This window comes from Mauremys mutica, chromosome 6 (assembly GCF_020497125.1).
Source record: "Mauremys mutica isolate MM-2020 ecotype Southern chromosome 6, ASM2049712v1, whole genome shotgun sequence".
In the NCBI taxonomy this organism is placed as follows: domain Eukaryota; kingdom Metazoa; phylum Chordata; order Testudines; family Geoemydidae; genus Mauremys; species Mauremys mutica.
In genome coordinates this window covers 93,100,641-93,121,877 of record NC_059077.1, presented here as the reverse complement: position 1 = coordinate 93,121,877, position 21,237 = coordinate 93,100,641, and the positions used below count along the sequence as shown (strand labels likewise).

At 39.4% G+C, this 21,237-nt stretch overlaps 1 protein-coding gene across 1 annotated transcript in view; it reads left to right on the top strand.

Annotated features, from left to right (window-relative positions):
- The window catches only part of ALDH1A1 (aldehyde dehydrogenase 1 family member A1), a 51,992-nt gene extending 32,351 nt beyond the window's left edge, over positions 1–19,641 (top strand). Inside the window, exons 7-13 of the mRNA XM_045020773.1 lie at positions 2,969–3,082; positions 5,600–5,702; positions 6,414–6,598; positions 12,959–13,123; positions 14,721–14,878; positions 16,348–16,422; positions 19,063–19,641. Coding sequence (XP_044876708.1) covers positions 2,969–3,082; positions 5,600–5,702; positions 6,414–6,598; positions 12,959–13,123; positions 14,721–14,878; positions 16,348–16,422; positions 19,063–19,135 — 873 coding nt within the window. The 3' untranslated portion in view covers positions 19,136–19,641. The remainder of the gene's footprint in view (positions 1–2,968; positions 3,083–5,599; positions 5,703–6,413; positions 6,599–12,958; positions 13,124–14,720; positions 14,879–16,347; positions 16,423–19,062) is intronic.
- The last annotated feature ends 1,596 nt before the right edge of the window (positions 19,642–21,237 follow it).

Sequence of the window (21,237 nt, the reverse complement as noted above, 5' to 3'; positions counted from 1 at the left end):
AGCAAATAGCATATCTAGCCTTGTACTATGGAATTTACTGCAATCCACTGAAGCAATTGAAGGGTAAAAAGCTTACATATTTTACAATCTAGCCTATTGAAAAAAAATCCCATCACATTAGCAATCTAGTAAACTAAATTTCTTGGCAAATGACTGTGTTATAACAGCATCATGCCTTTCAAAATTCAAAGCAAACAAGAAGCTTTTGGAAATGGGTGGTGATTAGTTTATCATCAAGTTTATCTTAGTAACAAATCTGTTTGTGTGGGTGATTTTACGGTACACATATTTTGTTCACCTGGGTTTATGATTAATGAGGATAACATTAAACTGCTTGACTGCTGCCAAACTTCATGTACAATATGTTCAAGTATAATACACCTCCTGTGCTTCTGAATTCCCAAGTACAGAAGTCCTTAACATTCCATTGGTTTCAACGTAATATTACTGAGTGTCACCAAGCAGAGAAGGGTGGTGAAATGTTTAAACTGCCTCTCGTTAGGGTCAATAAAACAAACTAAAAACTTTATCTAGATGTGATTACTGCCACCAAAGTCAATAATCACCAGGTCAGTAACTTCCCCAAGTACTAGCAGCCCTGACTCAGCACATTGTAGTGTTCTGCCTTATAACAATGACTCATCACAAATACAGCCCATAGGACATTTAGGGCAAAAAAAATATGATGAAGTGGAATTGATTCACAAAAGGGCCAAAGGCTTCTCATAGTGAGTCACATAGGAAAACTTTACTAGAAAATACAATTTGGGGGAATTGCTTTTACTGCTCAAAGTATTCCAGCTGTTCATTTTAAACAGCAAAAATAAAGGTGATGGCTCCATTGAAAAGCAATATAAAAGAGAAATTAACTTAGTTCTATCCTGACCTCGATGAAGTGCCATCTCTCTCTAAATATAAGATTAACATTCCTGCAATAAGGAGTCGACTGTATTCAAAATCTCAGTGTGGTTGTTCAACAGAGTATAGCTGATAAAATACGGTGGCACTTTTATGTAGAAAGGAGTAGAATTACTTTTTTCATTTTAAAAAATTAAAGTTTTATCATTTTTCATTTTGTTTCTGTTTTCTTTATCCAAATTTCACCTGTTGAAAGCTCAGGTATATCTGAAGTTTGAACATATCCGGATTGAATATTTTTGATGGATGCTCCTATATAGGTTATAGGGCATTAAAATGTGCAAATTCTTATCAAAGTTGTCAAATTGTTTCTGAGTCCAAATTTGTGACCCAAAATTCATTGCAGCTCTGCTTTTGTATCTGAATCGCCTATTGAAATCTGAACCTAGTAGTAGTGGCAAAAAGTTGTTACTCTGATAGCTGCTTTATGTGAAACCAATTGGTGATCCTAATTCATGTCTTCATGGACAAGTGTTCACATCAGAATACAACATAGTCACAGTTGGCACTAACTGATGCCCTCATTGGCAGTCTCATTATGGAGACCAGAGACAGAATAGATTTATAAACCCTACACTGTCATTCCTCCCCGCCCAACGGTGGTCCTTTTAGGTTAGGGATGAAACACAGCTAAGGAAGCATGGAGAAGATTTCATTATTGCAGACCCATTCTGTGGCTAAACAGAGGACTTCAGTTGCCAATGACGTCAATTTGGAACCTTTAATGAGCACTTTAAAAGACTGAGTTTAAAAAAAATAATAAAAAAACCTGCTTATATTATATATGTTATGTTGTTAATTTATAATATCAAATATAATATAATATGTATATTGTAGCAGGGCCTAGAAGCTAACTAGGGTCTGGATACTATTATGTTAGGGAATGTGAAATAACTTTTAAAAAATATATACAATATGTGTATGAGTCTCAGTTATGTGGTATCCTTAATTAAACATGTCTGTCTGGGAGTTATATTGCACTATTAAGTGCCTCAAAGACTTCTTATTTCAAAGTCCGAGTTCTACTCTAAAAAGGGACTCTGTTAAAGTGACAAACCAAGGGATCCAGGTTTATTACCTTCAGTGATTCCATGCCATATTTGTTTCATGTAAAGTAAAAAAATCTTCTGCTAACTGCCAGCCCTGCAGACCCATTCTATGAAATTGAGGCCCACCTTAACTACACTTACCGTGCACCTCAATTGGGTCTAAGTTAGCAGTGAGGATTCACGAGCAGGAAAGGAACCCAATTTGATTTTCAGACCCTAGTGGGAGTTTGCTGGGGTGGCAGCTGTGGGCAGTTGGGGTGGGAAGGAGGAGAGAGAGACATATTCTGTTTCAAAACTGAGCAAATTTCATCTGGAGTCACTGAGAGAGAATGGGTTTGAGTCAAGCCAAAACCTGTACACCAGGGAGGAGGACAGCATTGAACAGAAGCTTTTAAAGGGAGGCTAAACAGCACATTTCCTAGGTACACAGGACATGCCTCCTCACAAGCCAGATCCACCCACTTTTTATTGGAAAGTTCCTTGCTAGCAGTCCACCACCAAAGACCTACAGCTCAGGTTGTGCCAATGGAAAGAAGCAAGCCATTCCGTGTGGCACACACCAATGACATTTTTACAGTCACTTTCCAGAGCAGAATCTCACTCTACATCAGCAGTCAAATGAATGGAATAGCCTTAATGAAGCTGAAAAAGATATTAACCAGTTTTCACATCATTAAACATTTTCTGACTTGGGGAGGGGCATATTGAATTAATGCTTTCACCATTTGACAAAAGCATTGAAATAATGACAGAAAATGAGTCTGCTTTTCCAAAAGAATGTCTGCAATGGATTGGAGCAAGATACCTAGTCTGCAAGAAAAGCAAAAAAGACAGAACTTTCAAATAGAAAAATATTTGAGTTGGGGGTGGGAATGAGTTATTGGGTGGTTGGGGAAAAATTATTGGGGAGCTGTAGAACAGAAACAATTTAATCAGAGTAACAGAAGTGCTCGTCCATTCTTCATCATTAACTCGTAGTTCTGGTGGTTTTTACAATTTAGGCTGGATTTCCACCAGGGGTAGTGAATATTGTGCCAGGTTTTGGACCCACGGCTGGAGCAGCAATTTCTCACCACATGGACATAGATAAAGTGTCTTTCACAGGCTCTACACAGGTATCATTCTGAATGCAAGTAACTATAAACTGGAACGCTCTGCTCCTCTGATTCTCAGTAATGATTTAGTGTCTAGCTTGCTTTATGTAATTATTTTAACTTTTTTTCTTTTTTGGCTGCTGTTTTGTTAAACAAAGTCTGTGTAATGATTTGTTAGTTACTGAAAACTTCAAACATATCTAAACAATGTTTGTACTGTAGGAAGGCCTCTTCAAACAAAGGAATCCAATGAGATACAATTGGTTCTAACTTAGCAGTACTATTTTAAGGTTTCTTTTTAAAAATATTATTCTCATATCTTTTTTGGGGGGTGAGGTTGTCTTATAAATTTGAGAATGCAACAAATGGAACTTTCTACTATTTAATTTCAACAATGGCATTTTGTTAGGGAAAACCACCTGAAATCTAGACACAACTATTGCAAAGATTTATGCATATGTATGCACATAAGTGATCCTATTACAGTCAATTGGACTGCTCACATGTGTAAAGTCAAACTTATGCATAAGTCTTTACAGGATGGGCCTCTGTTTAAATCAGGGGTCCTCAAACTGAGGGTCATGACTCCTCAGAGGGTTGTGAGGTTATTACATGAGGGGTCACGAACTGTCAGCCTCCACCCCAAACCCCGCTTCACCTCCAGCATGTATAGTAGTGTTAAATATAAAAAAAGTGTTTTTAATTTATAAGGGGGGTGGTACACAGAGGCTTGCTTTGTGAAAGTGGTCACCAGTACAAAAGTTTGAGAACCACTAGTGTAGATGATCACTAATGCCATAGGCCAGGGGTTGGCAACCTTTCAGAAGTGGTGTGCCGAGTCTTCATTTATTCACCCTAATTTAAGGTTTTGCGTGTCAGTAATACATTTTAACATTTTTAGAAGGTCTCTTTCTATAAGTCTATAATATATAACTAAACTATTGTTGTATGTAAAGTAAATAAGGTTTTTAAAATGTTTAAGAAGCTTAATTTAAAATTAAATTAAAATGCAGAGCCCCCCAAACTGGTGGCCAGGACCCGGGCAGTGTGAATGCCACTGAAAATCAGCTCACATGCTGCCTTCGGCACGCGTGCCATATGTTGCCTGCCCCTGCTTAGGCCTTTACCATGACATAAATGAATGATGGCATCAATAACTCAAATATCAAAGGAAATTTTCTTTGAGAAGAAAAGTGCATTTGATAATGTTTCCATTCAGTATTTAAAGAGGGGTTGCAGATAATTTCCCCACTCCTCACTTTACAAAAAAGCAAGGGTCTGAGCTAATAGTTGCCCAGTAAGGGCATTATTTAATTATACTGTATGTGTTTTCTGTGGGAGGTTTAAGAACACCAATGTTATAAGGACTGTGAGTAAGAGACTGAATATACTTATCTATCATGGGTATAGCATCCAAAGGTTAACACACTTGTCATATGACAAGGGTCCATATCCACTGACTGCAATAGCTGCTTTTCCTCCCAGGAATCTCTATGTCTTAGAAGAACCCCCACAGAGCTTCCTAATGGATATCAGTAAGGGGTTGGCAACATAACTCTTCCCATTAGCTGCTAGTTTGCAGCAAGTGGAGCTTTTCCAGAGCTTCTTACAGCTGGCTTGGAAACCCCCAAACCCTGCAGTCATGAGAGGCCAGGCCAGGAATCAATGACAATTCCTTCCCTCACAGAGTAACTTATCAGCAAGAAAGAGCAGCTGTTCCTGGAAGCAAGAAGATCTAGGCACTATCAATTCCCCCAAATTATCCAGCTGCAACGAAAGCCGACAGGACTCTACCCACTCTATCCCTCACACTGAAACTGGCATCGCCACCCTACCTTCTCCAGTCCAGTTTGCAAGGGAGTCCCCTTAATAATGCAATAGGTGGAGGGGAAACAGAATGGTGCCATGGGCTGTGTCTGCCCTTCCCATATTCTCTAGTCCCCTCTGGGCCTCCTTACCTCATCCTGCTGAAGAGGTAGAAGTTGGACGAGGGAAGGGATGCCTGTGCAGACAGAGCTCTCCTCTCCACAGCTCCCCTCCCACATATGGTGCTTCAAAAGTCTTTCCCACTGCCTGGAGTAGAGGAAGGCTGCTTGAATGAGAGAAGGTGGGAGATCAGAGCCCTGGTGCCCTGTGGCTGCAGCTTTTCCTGCCCCCTATCTCAGAATGCCTGTGTTACAGAGGTGGGGGTAATGTTAGTGCTCAGTGCTGCTTCAAGACAGGCACATGATTGGTGAGGGAGGTGCTGTGCCACATGAGGGAGCCACAGAATAACCATTCACAGATGCATTAGTGGGAGCTGGGCTTATCTCTGTTTTGAGGATGGGGGAATTCCTGGGGGACATAAAACTCAGGGATCCATCCCACCATCTGATCCCCCCCCCCCAATTTTTTTTAATGATTCTCGTATTGGACAGTTATTAACCTGACCTTCACTTTTCTGGGAAAGTGAGAGCTGGGGATGGAACAACACTTTTAAATTTGTGTGTTTTGTTATGAAAATGTTTAGACGAAATTCTCTTTTGTGCTACATTTTAGGTTGGCAAACTGATCAAAGAAGCTGCTGGAAAGAGTAATCTGAAGAGGGTTACATTGGAACTTGGAGGGAAAAGTCCTAATATCATATTTGCAGATGCAGATTGTTAGTAGTTCTATTTATCTTTTTTTCCTGTTATAGCTACCTTCCTCTTTTGCTTCTTGGTCTTAGACAATGTATCCAAATCACTTTTGTTTTATTTCTTTTCTATGCGTACCACATTTTGCATTTGTCCAGTACCCGTGTGGGATCTTCCATTCTTTTCTAGTCATGTCTCAGGACCTTTAACTTAATTTTCACTTAAAAATTGGAAAAAAAAGACCTTGGTCTGACATTCATGGAAGGACAGAACTTTTGTCAGTGTGTCAGCCCTTAGTATTGTGTGGTAGTATCAGCTTTGGGTACAAAACTAACTTCTGTCGTGGGACACGATTCCGTGAGATTCTGGACCAATGGCAAGAGTGCTGCTAATTCAGGCAGATGGATATCTGAAAACTGATCATTTTCAGCTACCACAAATGAATGCTCCTTTTGGCACTGTTGACCCAGCATCATGAGAAAATGTGGAATGAAAATTCTGTACCATGTATTCAAAGTGCACTTATCTAAGTATATCATATTTAGCTGTCTTTTGAATAGTAGCGTTGGATACATGTAAGCAGGTGATCATCTGACCACATAATGGAAAGTTTTACAAATGAGGTGGCATGACAAAGGGAGGCAAGGCAGCTTTTCCACATGTTCTGAGCATTCAAAACCAGTATATGTAGAGATGGTAAAGAAATGAGACTTGATTAAATATTCATTTCATTGCAGTGGACAATGCTGTGGAACTTGCACACGTTGGTCTGTTCTACCATCAGGGTCAATGCTGCATAGCAGGCTCTAGGATTTTTGTGGAAGAACCTATTTATGAAGAATTTGTCCGCAGGAGCGTTGAGCGAGCTAAGAAAATTACCCTTGGTGATCCTCTGTCTTGTGGTGTAAATCAAGGTCCCCAGGTAGGTTATACTTACCTAACATTTTATGGTCCTGTAATGCAATGGCAAAGAGGCACTGGGATGGGGTGTACTCCCCACACTGGCCCTGAGAGGGTATATTAGGCCCAATTAACCTATAGGCAGCACCTGGAGGAGCAGCCAGGGAGCAGGGAGTGATTAATCAGCTATGAGGCTCAACTGGATAGGAACAGGAGGGGCCTGTATAAAGCCGGGTAGTTGGCAACAGAAGGAGGCTGTAGGGAAGTAGGCTGCAGTCACTCCTTGGGAGAATAGAGGTATGTTAGGACTATAGAGGATAGTCCACAGTTATTCCCTGGGAGGAGTGTTGGGAGGCTGGCAAACCCAAAGAGTGGGGAAGCCAGGAAGATAGGAGAAGTCTCAGAGGAAAAGCAGCAAAGAACAGGAGTGTAGACCTTGGCTGCTGTTTAGAGGGGCCCTGCGCTGGAACCCGGAGTAGAGAGTGAACCCGGTTTCCCCTACCAGCCATTGTGGATGTGGCACAGGCCAGGCAGAGGCCAGTGGACTGCCTGGGACAATTTGTTCTGGAAAGTCTTTGTTTCACCCTTCCACCCTGTCCCGGAAGGGGAAACACTCATAGTGACCTGACCGGAGGGCTGAGTCACAAAGAGGAGGCTGTGGTTCCTGGAGTGAGTGGGCCTCTGTGACAGGCACCACACTGTAAAATATATTCTATTGTTAATTACTGTGATGGGTTGGATCACAGAAACCTCCTTGAGACTGCCAACCGATGTGCTAAGACTACCTCTAAGCCCATTTTCCCTGGCAGCTTGGGACTTCAGTGCTCTGCCTGGTTTGAGCCAGACACGCTAGCCTGCTACAAACCCAGACCCAGGTCTGAACAACGTCTCCCACAAGCTGCAGGCTTAACTGAAAACAGCTTAAGAAGTGCTCCTGTCTCCAGCACTCAGATATCCAGCTCCCAGTGGGGTCCAAACCCCAAATAAATCTGTTTTACCCTCTATAAAGCATATGCAGGGTAAACTCATAAATTGTTCACCCTCTATAACACTGATAGAGAGATATGCACAGTTCCCCCCGCAGGTATTAATACATACTCTGGGTTAATTAATAATTAAAAAGTGATTTTATTAAATACAAAAAATAGGATTTAAGTTGTTCCAAATAATAACAGACAAAACAAAGTAAATTACCAAACAAAATAAAATAAAACACGCAAGTCTAAACCTAATACAGTAAGAAAGTGATTACAGATGAAATCTCACCCTCAGAGATGTTCCAATAAGTTTCTTTTTCAGACTAGCCTCCTTCTAGTCTGGGTCCAGCAATCAGTCACACCCCTGTGGTTACTGTCTTTTGTTCCAGTTTCTTTCAGGTATCCTTTAGGGGTGGAGAGGCTCTCTCTCTCTTGAGCCAGCTGAAGACAAAATGGAGGGGTCTCCCAGGGGCTTAAATAGACTTTCTGCTGTGGATGGAGACCCCTTCCTCTCTCCTATGCAGAATCCAGCTGCAAAGTGGCGTTTTGGAGTCACATGGGCAAGTCACATGTCCATGCATGACTCAGAACTTTACGGGTGGCAGCCATTGCTTACATGCTACCTTGAAAGTCCCCAGGTAGACTTTTTATGTGGATTGGAGTCTTCCAAGGTCTATTGTCCATTAAGTGTTTCTTGATTGGGCACTTAACTTGCAAATTCCTTTCTAAAGAAGCTGACCAAATGCCTTACTAAGGCTACCGAAAATCAAGCAAGTACACAGCCAATATTCATAACTTTGAATACAAAAATGATACATGCATACAAATAGGATGAATATATTCAGTAGATCATAACCTTTGCAGAGATATGTTACTTGACATATGTAGCATATATCATATTCCAGTTATGTCATATTTACATTCATAAGCATATTTCCATAAAGCATTATGGGGTGCAACATCACAAATTAGAGTCCTGGAGAGGATTACATACCAGGAGACCGGCATTTTATGCCTTACTATCTTTAACTAAAAGTTCTTGGGCAACATACTTCACCTCCTTGTCTCAGTTCCCTCTTCTATAGAATAGGGATAATACTATAATCCCTACCTCCCCGCCAAAGTGCTTTGAGAAAACTCAGATGAAGGCCATTGTAGAAGTTCAAATTATTACTTATATATACTAATCAGATACCTCTAACAATAATATATTCAAGTACTACCACTGTATTATAAGTGAACAGCTGTGCAGAAGTCAAAGTTACTGATATTTTTCCCACTCCTCCAAGGCTCTTGTGCTTCCAGTTCTGCTCCCCAAAATATTGCAAATTTTAAACACATTGTATCACAATTTGGTGGTGACCCAATTTGCTCTGCAGAACCTTAGCCTGTTACATAAATATCCAATTAAGCATATTTTAAAATATAACATTATGCAACTGATAAGATTCTTTTTCGGTTACTTATAGAATAAAAGTATCTTCTTAGAGATGATAAAGCTAGAGCTGAGCAAAGAAAACTCCCCAAAATTAATGATTATAAAATGTTCCTCTTCCTGCCAACTGTACTGACACTTGGAATAATCAAAGACATCACAAAAGATGGAAAAATACATCCAAAACCATCCTAGCTGGGGAGTTTGAAAGGTGTGTCCTGTTAGTGAAGTAACAACCATATCCTGGGTTGAATAAACACCAAGGCCAATGAATGTGGTGTTCATAACAATGAACTTCAGAGAATTAAGGTGTGTGTTTCTTAGTCTAGTGTGTGATTAATACTGAGCTAACACGAAGCCACCCTCATGTTATTGTTGCTGTACTGAGTTTAAAATTAAGTGCTCCTGCTTGATATAAAAGAGGAAAACAAACCTACGACAATCAAAAGTACTGGTCAAACTGCTGAAAGGTACATTTCTGAAGAGGTTTAAAAGGAAAATAAAAAACCCTTTTCTTCCCACTCCCACCATGTCCCTTTCTTGCCTTCATTTTCATTCTTAGCTCACCATCACCCCTTATCTTCCTCCCAGGCCAGCAGAGCTTTTATCCCCAGAATCAGTATGCTATACTATTGCTTACACTGTTTTCCAAAACTGAACTGAAAAAGGGATGGACTGGATTCAGCTGAACATGGTGAACAACAGTTACACACATTCAAGACAGTAACAACAGTATTGTTTAGTAATTATTTCAGACCCTTCCCTTTTTTCTGTAAGTTCCTTGAACTATTTTAGACCTCTTCGGAGTCCAAAAGGCAGCAGCAGTTTGTGACGCAGCTGCTTCTTTCAACTCACCAAGAGCTCCAATTGAAATATTGACATTTTTTGTATTGGAAAGTGAGTTAAAAGTGATGGGTGGGCCAGACCCTGGAGTTGAAAGAGTAGCTGTGCACTTTGGAGGTAGCTTAAAATTCTCACTTTTAGTTCTGCCCGTTTCCCTCCTACTGTAGCTGCCTCTCTTCATCCTCTCCCGCTGCTTTTATTTTTCTTGTTTCTCCTCCCCCATATCCATTAAATATAATGAGCATGGGATGTGTGTGTTTTGTTCTTTACATTATTGAGGTACCAGGACCAAGATTTTGCAAAGTGGGGGATGCTTAAAGTTTGTATGTCCATTTTGAGGTACCCTAAGAAGCCTAACTTTGAAAAGTTCTGAGCACCCAGCAGCTCCCATATATGCCACTTATTTTGGTGTATGAGGGGCCTAGTTTGGAAAATCTTGGTTCCCCTGGACTCCACTGGAGATTTGTGTGCAGGTGTGATGTCATTAAAAGGACCCAATCAGAATGTAGACCATCGGTGTCTCCAGCCAAACTCTAACATGTAGGAGACACAGGTTCATTTTATTTTATTTTTTTAATTGACCTGCTAGAGAAATGTTCCCTCTTTAGCCCAATCCCCAGGATTGGCAAGATTGCTATCTGAGATTCTGTGTGCAAAAGTCTTATAATTTCCAAGAGTGTTATCAAACAGCCATGTAGGGCTAAGAGTGAGAGCTTTATTCCATGCGGAAGTGGAGCTTCCCAGCTTCTCTTATCAGTGAAACCTGTCTCTTACGCTGGAAGGACCTGGTCATGATGCTTTTATTTCTATTGTGGCACTTGATGTTATTTTGGGAGGTCCTGCACAGTGGTACTCATGGGAGCACACTATATCATCACATATTCATTCATATGTACATGCACATTGACTCACACATTATCATCACTTATTTTTATTTGGGTATTACAATAGGGCCCAGAGGCCTCCATCAGATTAAGGCTCCATTGTGCTGGGTGCTGTCCAAACAAATAGTATGAAACAGAGTTTTTCCTAAACAGCTTACAATCTAGTTTACATTATAACTGTAGTCCCCAAAGAGTTAATTTGGAAAGTGGACACAACTGCCAGCTATTTCAATTCAATATTTTCTATTCTTCATGATGTTGCACATATCAAAGATATTTTGCCCATGAGGATAACAGTAACCTTATATATCTATTGTGTACAATAAGGCAATTGCTTAAAAGTATAGTGGGTGGCCAAGGTGGGAAAACTGTTAGACTTCAATCCTCATAAATATTTTCCAGCTTTTCTTGTAGCTTTTGTTGAACCATTGGGTAGGTTGGAACCTTACAAAATAGACTGAAATGACCCAGGGTTCTCCAAAGACTTTTAAAAATACTGTTTGATGGGAATGAGTGTGATAATACTAGAGCTGATTAAGCTGAAGTGTTTGGCTTCCTGCTTTGTCCTTCTGTTTGCTTAGTCAACTCTCCGGTCCCCTTCTCTACTGTGTGGAAAAGGGATGAGGTGCAAAACATCCATGGTGATACCAGACCGCAAAGAATGAAAAAAGAAGAAAAACTGCTTCCCAGATAAAGCTTTCTGTGTATACTTTATTAGCTAAAGAGTTTACTTATTACTCAACTAAGTAAGAGCTAACATAGAAACTCTACCAGTAAGGTTTTAAAACACAACTGTAAACAATGGTTTTAGCAGTTGACAATTTTAAGAACTGGACAAATCATGTGAGTATTACAATAAGATTTGGCTTGAAGTCAAATTCTGTAGCAAGAGTTTAGTTTTCACCTTGTCTCTCTAAAGTACTGTGTGTGTCATCTTAAGCAAGAAGATAGAACTCCCTCCGCCCACCCCCCAGCAAAATGATATAATAATGGACAAAACTGCTCAATAAGAATGCTGATAAATGCTGGGCAAAAGTAAACATAGTGTGCCTAACTGAACTTAATCAATGGGAGTTTTGCCACTAACTTCATTGGGACCAGGATTTCACCTTGAGTGTTGTGCTGTCCAGAGTAAGGACCCTATCCATACTAATGGATAGGGGTAACTGTACTCATGGGAGTAGTCTCTCATATAGGGCTGAACCTCAAAAACATGCAGAAAAAAGATCTCAGAGAAAAATGGACAAGATCGGAAGGTTCTCACCTATAAGAAACAAGTTGTGTTGTTGGTCTTATATTTTGAAACTTATACAGAGTTACTTGTCCATTCCTGTCTGTAGGGAAATTTTGTACACTAGTGTGTTTATTTTGCTGCTACAATAATAACTTTCTAACATGGTACAACTCTATTTTCTGTTATCAACTTTGCCATTTTGTTGGGAATGGCTTGTCTCAGTTGCATTCCCATTGTAAATGCCTGCTCCTTCCACATCTCGCTCTGATGGACCTGCCAAGCTGATATATGCTTGGCGTTGCTTGCATTTGATTTTTGATTTTGGTGTAACACAATAAACTGCCATTCAAGCTCAATGCCAACAGTTATTCTGTATTCCAGCAACTTCCAGTGATAGAACAAAATGAAATAGTACGGAATTCAAATTCTGCTGTGTTTTCCCCCTCTACTGGTGTTAGTAGAAGAGTGTGACCAGTCCAGCAATTCTTGGGAAGGCTTGATCCCAAACAATCTCGCTGACGTCAGTGGGTGCTAGATTGGGCCCTGTATTAGGACTGCAGGATCAGTCTCAGTGATGCCCACTTGCATGGGCCAATAGTAATTCCACAGATTTCAGAGTACAGAAAAAAGTCTGCAATTAATGTATTTTATAGAGGAGAATATTTTTTTATGCAACTAGAATATCAGCTCATTTAGAACATTTAACCCTTTGTACTGTGCTTATATTTCTAATTACTGATATACCGGTATATGTTCTGGATACATTTCTAAAAATGCTGAATTTGTTCATCATGTTAAATACTCCACACATATACCGGTATATGGAAAAAACCTGTAAAGTTTTGAGACTTTAAAGACAAAAAAAATTTATGGGGCTTTCCAGCTGTTTCATTTCAACATGTAAGATTTAATGAAGCTACAGCATTGTTAAGGAGCGATTAATGGGTTGGGAAGGGATTGCTATCAGTACATGCTACTTTTATCTCTCCTGCAATATATTTTCATTTAGATTAATAAGGAGCAGTTTCGTAAAATCCTTGACCTAATTGAGAGTGGGAAAAAAGAAGGAGCCAAACTGGAATGTGGAGGAGGTCCATGGGGAGACAAAGGTTACTTCATCCAGCCCACGGTTTTCTCTAATGTTACAGATGATATGCGCATTGCCAAAGAAGAGGTAAATAAATTCATGACAGTCTGTACTTTCACACGCAGTTCTCTGCTTAAATGTCTGTACAAAATATCCACTTAAAAGGTCAATTTGGTAGATAAAATTTTTTGCAATAAATCTTTTCATTCTAGGGTGGTTCAGTTTAGAATCTCTTTCTTAGTTACTTACATTAGCTTAGTCAACTCAATGAAATGTGCTGGAAAAGGAGAATAATCTGCCTGGCTAAAAAAGGTTCCAGTTAGAATCTATATGAGACAACAGGTACAGTGGTTGGAATTGTTAGTTGCATCACCCTATGCTGCCAGAGCTAGGGTAACACATAACAGAGAAAACAAATCTTTCAGGGACAGCTTGTGAACGCCTTGAGGGGCAGCTATTGGCTGCAGTAGTCCCACTGACTTCCGTGGAACTATTCTGTTGAGTAGCTGCTCCCCCATGGGTTCACAATTTGGCTGTCAACAGATTAACGTAAAGGGAATAAAAAAGCCCTGGTGCCTCTAGAATGAATCCTGAGGGGTCAGGAGCAACAAGAGAGTGGTTTAAAAATCACCTCTCAGTCAAATAGATTTGAAAGCTGTTTTGGTAGCTTTGTTTGTTTGTTTTGTCTAGAAGTCAGATGGGAAGTCTCACAGAAACATACTTCCTCACCAGTTTTACTGGTTTCCGGTAGGGCATCACTCCCGCAAGAATAGCCTCTCTGTTATCTGCACTGATCTAGATGAAACCAGGATGGGCAGAGACAATTTAAAAATGTTAAAGTTTAATTTACAATTTTGAACCTCAGAGGTTGACTTTCAATTTTAATTTGGGGGTGGGGGGAGGATGTTCAGGTGCCTGCTTCTTTTATCCAAACCAATTCATATAGCCTTAGTTGCAAAATTAGGACTAGATGCTGCATCTAGTAAAGTTATGCACAAATCTCCCATTCATTTCAGTGGGAGCAAGACTGAGCCTATGTGGTACTATTCTTCTATCCCTAGTTACAGAAGTACTGAATGAGGCAGCATTGCAATTTCTGGCTGAGAACACAGAGCTAAATGAATTGCCCAATAACAGAAGAAGAGCTGAGTCTAATGGAATATTTTCCAGTGTAATAGGTAACACCCAGAAGGAGAGTAGAATTAGTTATTTTACTTGGCTTGCCTGTTTAGTTGCACAGGCACTTGTGGAGATAAAACGCTAAGACAAAGTTTATGAGAGGAAAAGTTGAATGTCTTTTTCAATTTAAAAAATGGAGTTGACAAAAAAATAAGTAATTTAAGAGATCACTGGAACACTGAACAGATCTGGTAACATCCTGTAACTTCATGTTAGGTATTAAATGATCTTCTGTTTCTCTTTAATTATTTTCTTGTTTACAATCATCTTACTTTAATTAATTGTAGACTCCATATTATTCTAACTTCACTTACACTTAGGATAGTACTGAGCATTTAGTTATCATGCCCTAAAGTCTATTTTCTTGATTTGACTAATAACATAGGAATAAGACTCATCTGACAGAAATAAATACTTTTGAAATAAATTATTTCAAACAGTAAACCATGCTGATGTTTCCACAGATTTTAACCACTTTTATTTATTTATTTTTGATCTGAAATAGATTTTTGGGCCAGTGCAGCAAATCATGAAGTTTAAAACTGTAGATGAAGTTATCAAGAGGGCAAACAATACTCACTATGGGTTAGCAGCAGCAGTTTTTACCAAAGACCTTGATAAAGCATTGACATTTGCAACTGCTCTTCAGGCTGGAACAGTATGGTATGTAACAATGATTTAATTATCCCTCATTGATAATATTTATAAGTAGCCTCTGCTGAAATAGGAGGCCATTTCAACAACACTTTATTGTGTGACTTACTATATGTTTTTCTTCTAAACCTTTCTGGTCTCTAGGGAGGCAGATTCCATCCCCTTGCCCTCCAATACCTCATTTGCTATTATGTAGTATTTCTCATGAATCTGTCAGTTAGAAAGTCCAGGTGACTTGATGAACTCTCCATACACAATACTGTGGTCGCACAATATAAACTCAGTTCATAAAACTCAGTTTCCCACATTACCTTAAAAAGCCCATTCTCTTAAAATGCTTCAGACATCAACCTTGGTGGAGTGGCACCCTGGGGATGAGCTGAATGGAGAGAAAGACTCAAATAATGCAGTTCTCCGCATTGAGAGTGGCCCTGGTGCACCAGTAAAGTGGCACAAGATAGTGAAAGGGGTAGACAGATTTTTCAAGGACCCAAAGCTTGGCCTTGTTTTGTGTTAGATCTTAAACACCACACAATTAGCACCAGTCCCTTGTCCGATTAGATTTGTATTCTTTTGTGACTAATGTATGGTTACTGGTAACCCAAACAAATGCACCTTCTTACAAATGTAATTTTAGGGTTTTGATTCAAGAGTAAGTATTTTTCTTTAGATTATTTAAATTATATAAACCCTTTAGAGAGAGAACCAATGTGAAGCATCCCAGTAGTCAATAACAAAAAACATTTAAAGAGACTAATTTAAAAAAAAAATTCTTGTCTCAAATAAATGTTGTTCTCTGTTGAAATCTCTGTTTTCTTCCTAATCCTCACTTGCCAGTGTTGAAGTCAGTGGGACCTGGCAGTGAAAGAGAAGGGAATTAGACAATGTAGAAATGAAGAATCTCTCAGTTGAAAATCCTGGAGGACTGAGTCAACTAATCAATTGAACCAGTAGAAGGCTGCCTCTGCCCACACTATTAATTCTGCTAGTTTTCAGCCCTATTTACAATTTTTGCCATAGGTAATTACACTTCTACTGAGGCTTCTTGTCCTCAACAGCAAATAATATAGTGTAGTGGAACTGTCATGCAGAATCCAACAGAATATCCTGAGTGAATAGTGAAATGACCCTAGATTTTGTTTCTGAGAATAAACCTGACTGTTCCTTGGGCTCTGAAAAATGGTGCCAGAACTTCACAGATTTTCAATAGGAGGGAGATTTGTTATAGTTGTCAGTTACAAATATAAAATCATCATTATCCCTTGAAGACCCTAAATTTGTAGTACAAATCCAGTGTCTACTACTGTAAATGCAAGTATTACTGTTTCACTGAACTATGAACGACATACCTGGTAAGTATATTTAAGATCTTCAGCTGGTAGAAATCACCATAGCTCTACTGAAATCAAAGGCACTATACTGATGTTCACCAGCTGAGAATCTGGCCCATGATGTGTAAAATCATCTTTCTTTTTCAGGGTTAACTGCTATAGTGCAGTGTCTGCTCAGTGTCCTTTTGGAGGATTTAAAATGTCAGGAAATGGACGAGAACTGTAAGTAATGCTTCAGATCTGTACACTGGGGTTTAGCTACATGACATTCGCAGGAATTCCAAAACTCAACTTTGGGGGACCACTTTTACCATTTCTCATTAGAACGCTTTACCTAGGGTCTGTAGTGTCATATAGTTCAGAGCTTTCCTGTTATTACATATAGCATCAGGCAAATCATTTAATAAATGTCAGTAATTAAATTATTGACACGGTAGCCAGTGTCTCAAAGAATGGGCACTTGTGGTGAGGTATAAGGGCTCACGTGTACATGCAAAATTGGTATTTGTGGGTGCAGATTTCCATTTTGCGTGCACACAGGAATGTTTTCATACAGTTACCTGAATGCTCATGTATAATTTGTGGATTCCACTTTGGGTGCTCAGTTTTTGAAAATTCAACCCATCCTGCATATTGTAACTAGTGAGGCACACATTTCAAAAGTTTTGGAGGTTCATTTTAGTTTAGATGAACATTTCCAGCTTTGCAGGCTTGTAGCAACAACATTTTAAAATTGCTTCCCGGTTCCACTTTACTCAAAAGTAGCCACAGAAATAACCTTTCACAGTCTTTCAGTCTTTCTACCTCTGTTTTTGACCCAAACCACAAAGTGGAAAGGTACATACAAATTAAAAGCAAACCAAACTCTTTTGAATCTCTGAAGTTTGGTTCATATTCCTTTTGGATCACTTGTTGGTTTATCTGAGCCAGCTCACTCATCCCTACTTGTAATATTTGCAGATGTGATGAGTCATGTAATGAATAATATCATGAAACACCTGACATCATGTAAGCCTGTGGCATTAAATAGCATTATGCCTTCTGATTTTCAGAACATACATTGAGAGCAGCCATTTGCAAGTTTCTAAAGAACACCAATATATCACAGCAGCAATGTTCCATCTACATTAATTTGTTAACTGAAGGGTAAAGCCAAAACAATAAATATTTTCCCTTTCATTAAGTTTCATGATAGATACTTGCATTGAATAACAGAATTAATTTGATAACAAAATACGTACAGGTGTACTGCATCTGAGTTAATGCTCTCGTTCTAGAGATAACGAGTAGGATTTTTCAAAAGCACTCAGTATTGGCCTCAATCTGCTTCTTTTGGCAAAACGCCCATTAATTTTGAATGGAACAGCTAGGCCAAAGCTAGGCCCTTTTGAAAATCCCACCCAAAGTGAACAAATGATGATTTAAGCTATTGCTTAAAGACTGTTTTAAATCTGGTATGTGCCAAATACCTGAGGCAGCCATTTCTGAACCACTGTCTTTAGAAACCACTCTTTTTTTCCCTTCCAGAAATCAGGAGATACATACAGTTATCAGAGAAAGATTTCACCACTGGAAATTGTACAAAAATAATGGAAACACTGGTATTCTCTATAGTAAGGGTTTTTAAGGAAGTTGAGCACCTAATTCCCATTAGTGCCTTTGAAAATCTCCTCCCTCATGTTGTGTAGGAGTGCATCATGAAAGTTAATGGAGTGACATAAAAGGATAATCAGGAGGCAACATTTCCATTGGCTTGGGTGTCTAACGTAGGAATCTGAGTCATAAGTAAACCAAACGAGAGAGAGAGAGAATGAGAATTTATGGAGAAAAGTCATATGGAAAGGAATACAATTTTATGTTACATTTCTATACACAACATTTGGCAAAAACATTTTCAAGGAGAGGACACACAAACAAGCAAATGTGTGATAAATAACACAGAGAACAAAAAAGTAAATGCGTCAGGCTATATCTAGAACTAAAGCTAAAAGAAAACTTAGTGGGTAACCATTACAGTGAAGGTTATACAGTTTTGCTGTTAAAGTAAATAAATGAATGCTATGAATGGCTAAGATGCCTTGTGAAAGTAATCTCAGTAAAGGATTTCTCAGTGTAGAGTCCTGATAGTTGATAAATCTCAGCTTTTCTCATATGCATACTTAATAGTATGGTTATAGGAGCCAAGATATAATTAGATTGTAGCAAGGTCTAGCTTAATATGCTGTAAAAACAATCAATTATATCTAAAAAGTGTGGCATAAAATGTAAAACATCTAGGAAATTCGAAATTAAAGCATATACAGGCCATCCTGATTTCACAATGTGAAATGTAAAGGGCCACCATGATAGGTTAAGGGTCAGTCTGATTTAACTTTGTTTCCTGACTTCTGTTGGTTTATGTCAAAGCCTGAACAATATTTAAACATAATGTTGTATACAATTTCTTCACTAACTAAAAGTTCTCATAATGGTTTAATTATGTGTTTCATTCACCCAAGAATAAGAATCTTAGGAAAATTCAGATAGCTGAGGAAGGCCCTGCAAGGTAACTCTGTAAGCATGTGGGTGTATGCTGTGACAAGTTCCTGATTTGGGGCTCAGAAATGCAGTTTAATGATGTGCTAAATTTCTATAGTAACATTGTTTCATACCAAAATGGAAGTCCTTTGACACATTTTTTCCTGGGAAGCAATTGCTTTTGTGTTGAAAATAGCATCCAGCAGAAGCCTAGCTATACTGAAAACTTCCAAGGAGGCCAAGAAAATGTGGCCAGTTGCACAGTGCTATAGCAGATCCATTCTGAGACATCACTAATATGATCAGCATTGCAGCGAGTGCTATTGTTGTTTCTCGTTTATCTAGGGGAGAATATGGCATTCACGAATATACAGAAGTTAAGACTGTCACAATCAAAATTCCACAGAAGAATTCATAATGTTGCTTCAGGGCGGAATTTAGCATCTTCAAAATGCTAAGCAAATCTGCAAAGGTTAATTGTGTTGTGAAAATTTTTACATCCCAAATTATTCATTAACTTGCAAACAAGGAATTTGCTTACATTAACATGATCAAGATTAATGTAGAAACTTTACATGTAATTAACTGAGAAAGGGAAATTCTTATTGAGAAAGGACTATTTTTTTCAGTGGGAGATATCTGTAGTGCTATGAAAATGTCTTTTTTTTTTCCAATACGTACAGCTTGTGCAGTTTGATTTAATGTGCTATTCTAAATATTAGATAGCAAGCTGGCTTTACATTTCAGGACCTTAGCAAAAGCACTTAGAAATTACTATCAAATCGATATTCTTCTCTGTCTCTTTGGAAAATCATAGATTTGTTCTGGATCTATTTCTAAGAATGCTGAATTTGTTCATCATGTTAAGTACTCCACACATGTAATCTGGATGTAAACCTTATTAAAATCTACCTTCAAATCTAATATTGTTTCTTTTACTGACATTTCAAATGGCAATAGTTTTCACTGAGCACTGTACAGTACACTTTGGATGCTACAGAATAGGCAGTACTCTCAACTAAATGTGCTTAAGTCATAAGTATATTAAGTTGGCTCTAGGAAAGCTAAACTGCCTAATTCTTTGACAATGTTGCTTATAGAAGAAAACTGTAACAAATACATAGGTGTACAGAGACCAGGATAATCGGAGTCCAGCATTTAGGGTATGTCTACACTTAGAAGTGGAGGTGTAAATTGCAACATGAGGTGACATACTCAAACTAGCTCTAATTGAGCTGCCACGCTAAAGATAGAGTGTGGCAATGCAGTGGGAGGGGCTAGCTGCTCCAAATAAGGACTTCAGTCATGAACATGGTATAAACCCCTAGAAAGACAGACAAGAAGTAGAAGCAGAGTTCCTTTGGTGTGGTACACCTGCATTCTCTCTCTCTGTCCTGTTTCTCTTCTCCACTTTGTGTACACACACCCCCCTCAATGTTTTTATCTTTAACCTCATCTCTCCATTATTTTCCCCTCCTCTTCTTCCTGAGCCCTCTTGTTGTTCTTCATCTCCTTCTCTCAGCCTTTACTCTCATACAATAGGGCTCCTCGTACTATGTGGTGGAGGCACCGTGTGTTGATATTATCATTCAGCACCTCTGCCCACACCCTCCCACTGCAGGCTGCCTGCAGCAACACCAGCAGCCACTAGCTAGACCTGGAGTTGCACGTGAGGCACAGAGAGTGCTGCAACAGCACAGACCCGCTATCAGAGATGCTTAGTGGTCCTAAACCCTGCTGAAGTCAAGACCCAGAGCAGTTGCACTGGCTCTCCCTTCCCATTGACAGCCCTACAAGTATAGTCTGTCCATTAGCCAGGATATGGTACATTAGAAAACAGAAAATATGTACAATACAGAGGCTGTTGCACAGTACAGAATGGAAGAGGATTTTATTTATTAGGGGTGTATTTACACTGGAGTGTAAGCCCAGGGCCTGAGCTCAGACTCAAGCCTAACTCCCCTTCTGTCTACACACAAATCATGCTAACCCAGGGCTCAGACCAGGATTCCAATGGTGTGGATGGTCTGAGCTTGAGTCAAGCCAAGACCCTGGGTTTGAGCCCTATTGCTTTGCACTGTAGACTCAGCCCTACTGGACTCTTGCTCTGGGAGTCTGCCAAAAGTATCCCACAGGTCAATTTTCTTTGTCCTTTACACAGTCAAGTTTGGTGGACTGTCAAGTTTTCCCACACTGCACCACAAACAAAGGGCTAGAGCAGCCATATTTTGGGAAGGCGCTAGGACATCTGAGATATGGGTGGTTGGACTTGGGCCTGCATAATGCAATGTAGATTCTGGAGCCCAGGTTGGGACCCAGGGTTCACCAGTTCCTAACCTGGTGTTACAGATGAGTGTAGACACTGAAGCCCTGGGTTATAGAACCCAGAGTCTGCTAACTTGACTTCTACTAACCTTGGGCTTACGTTACAGTGTAGACATAGCTTGTGATACATTTGTCAGCGCAACCAAAACCCAGATTGGAACTTCACATCTGGCCCCTTCGCCAGATACTAACAAA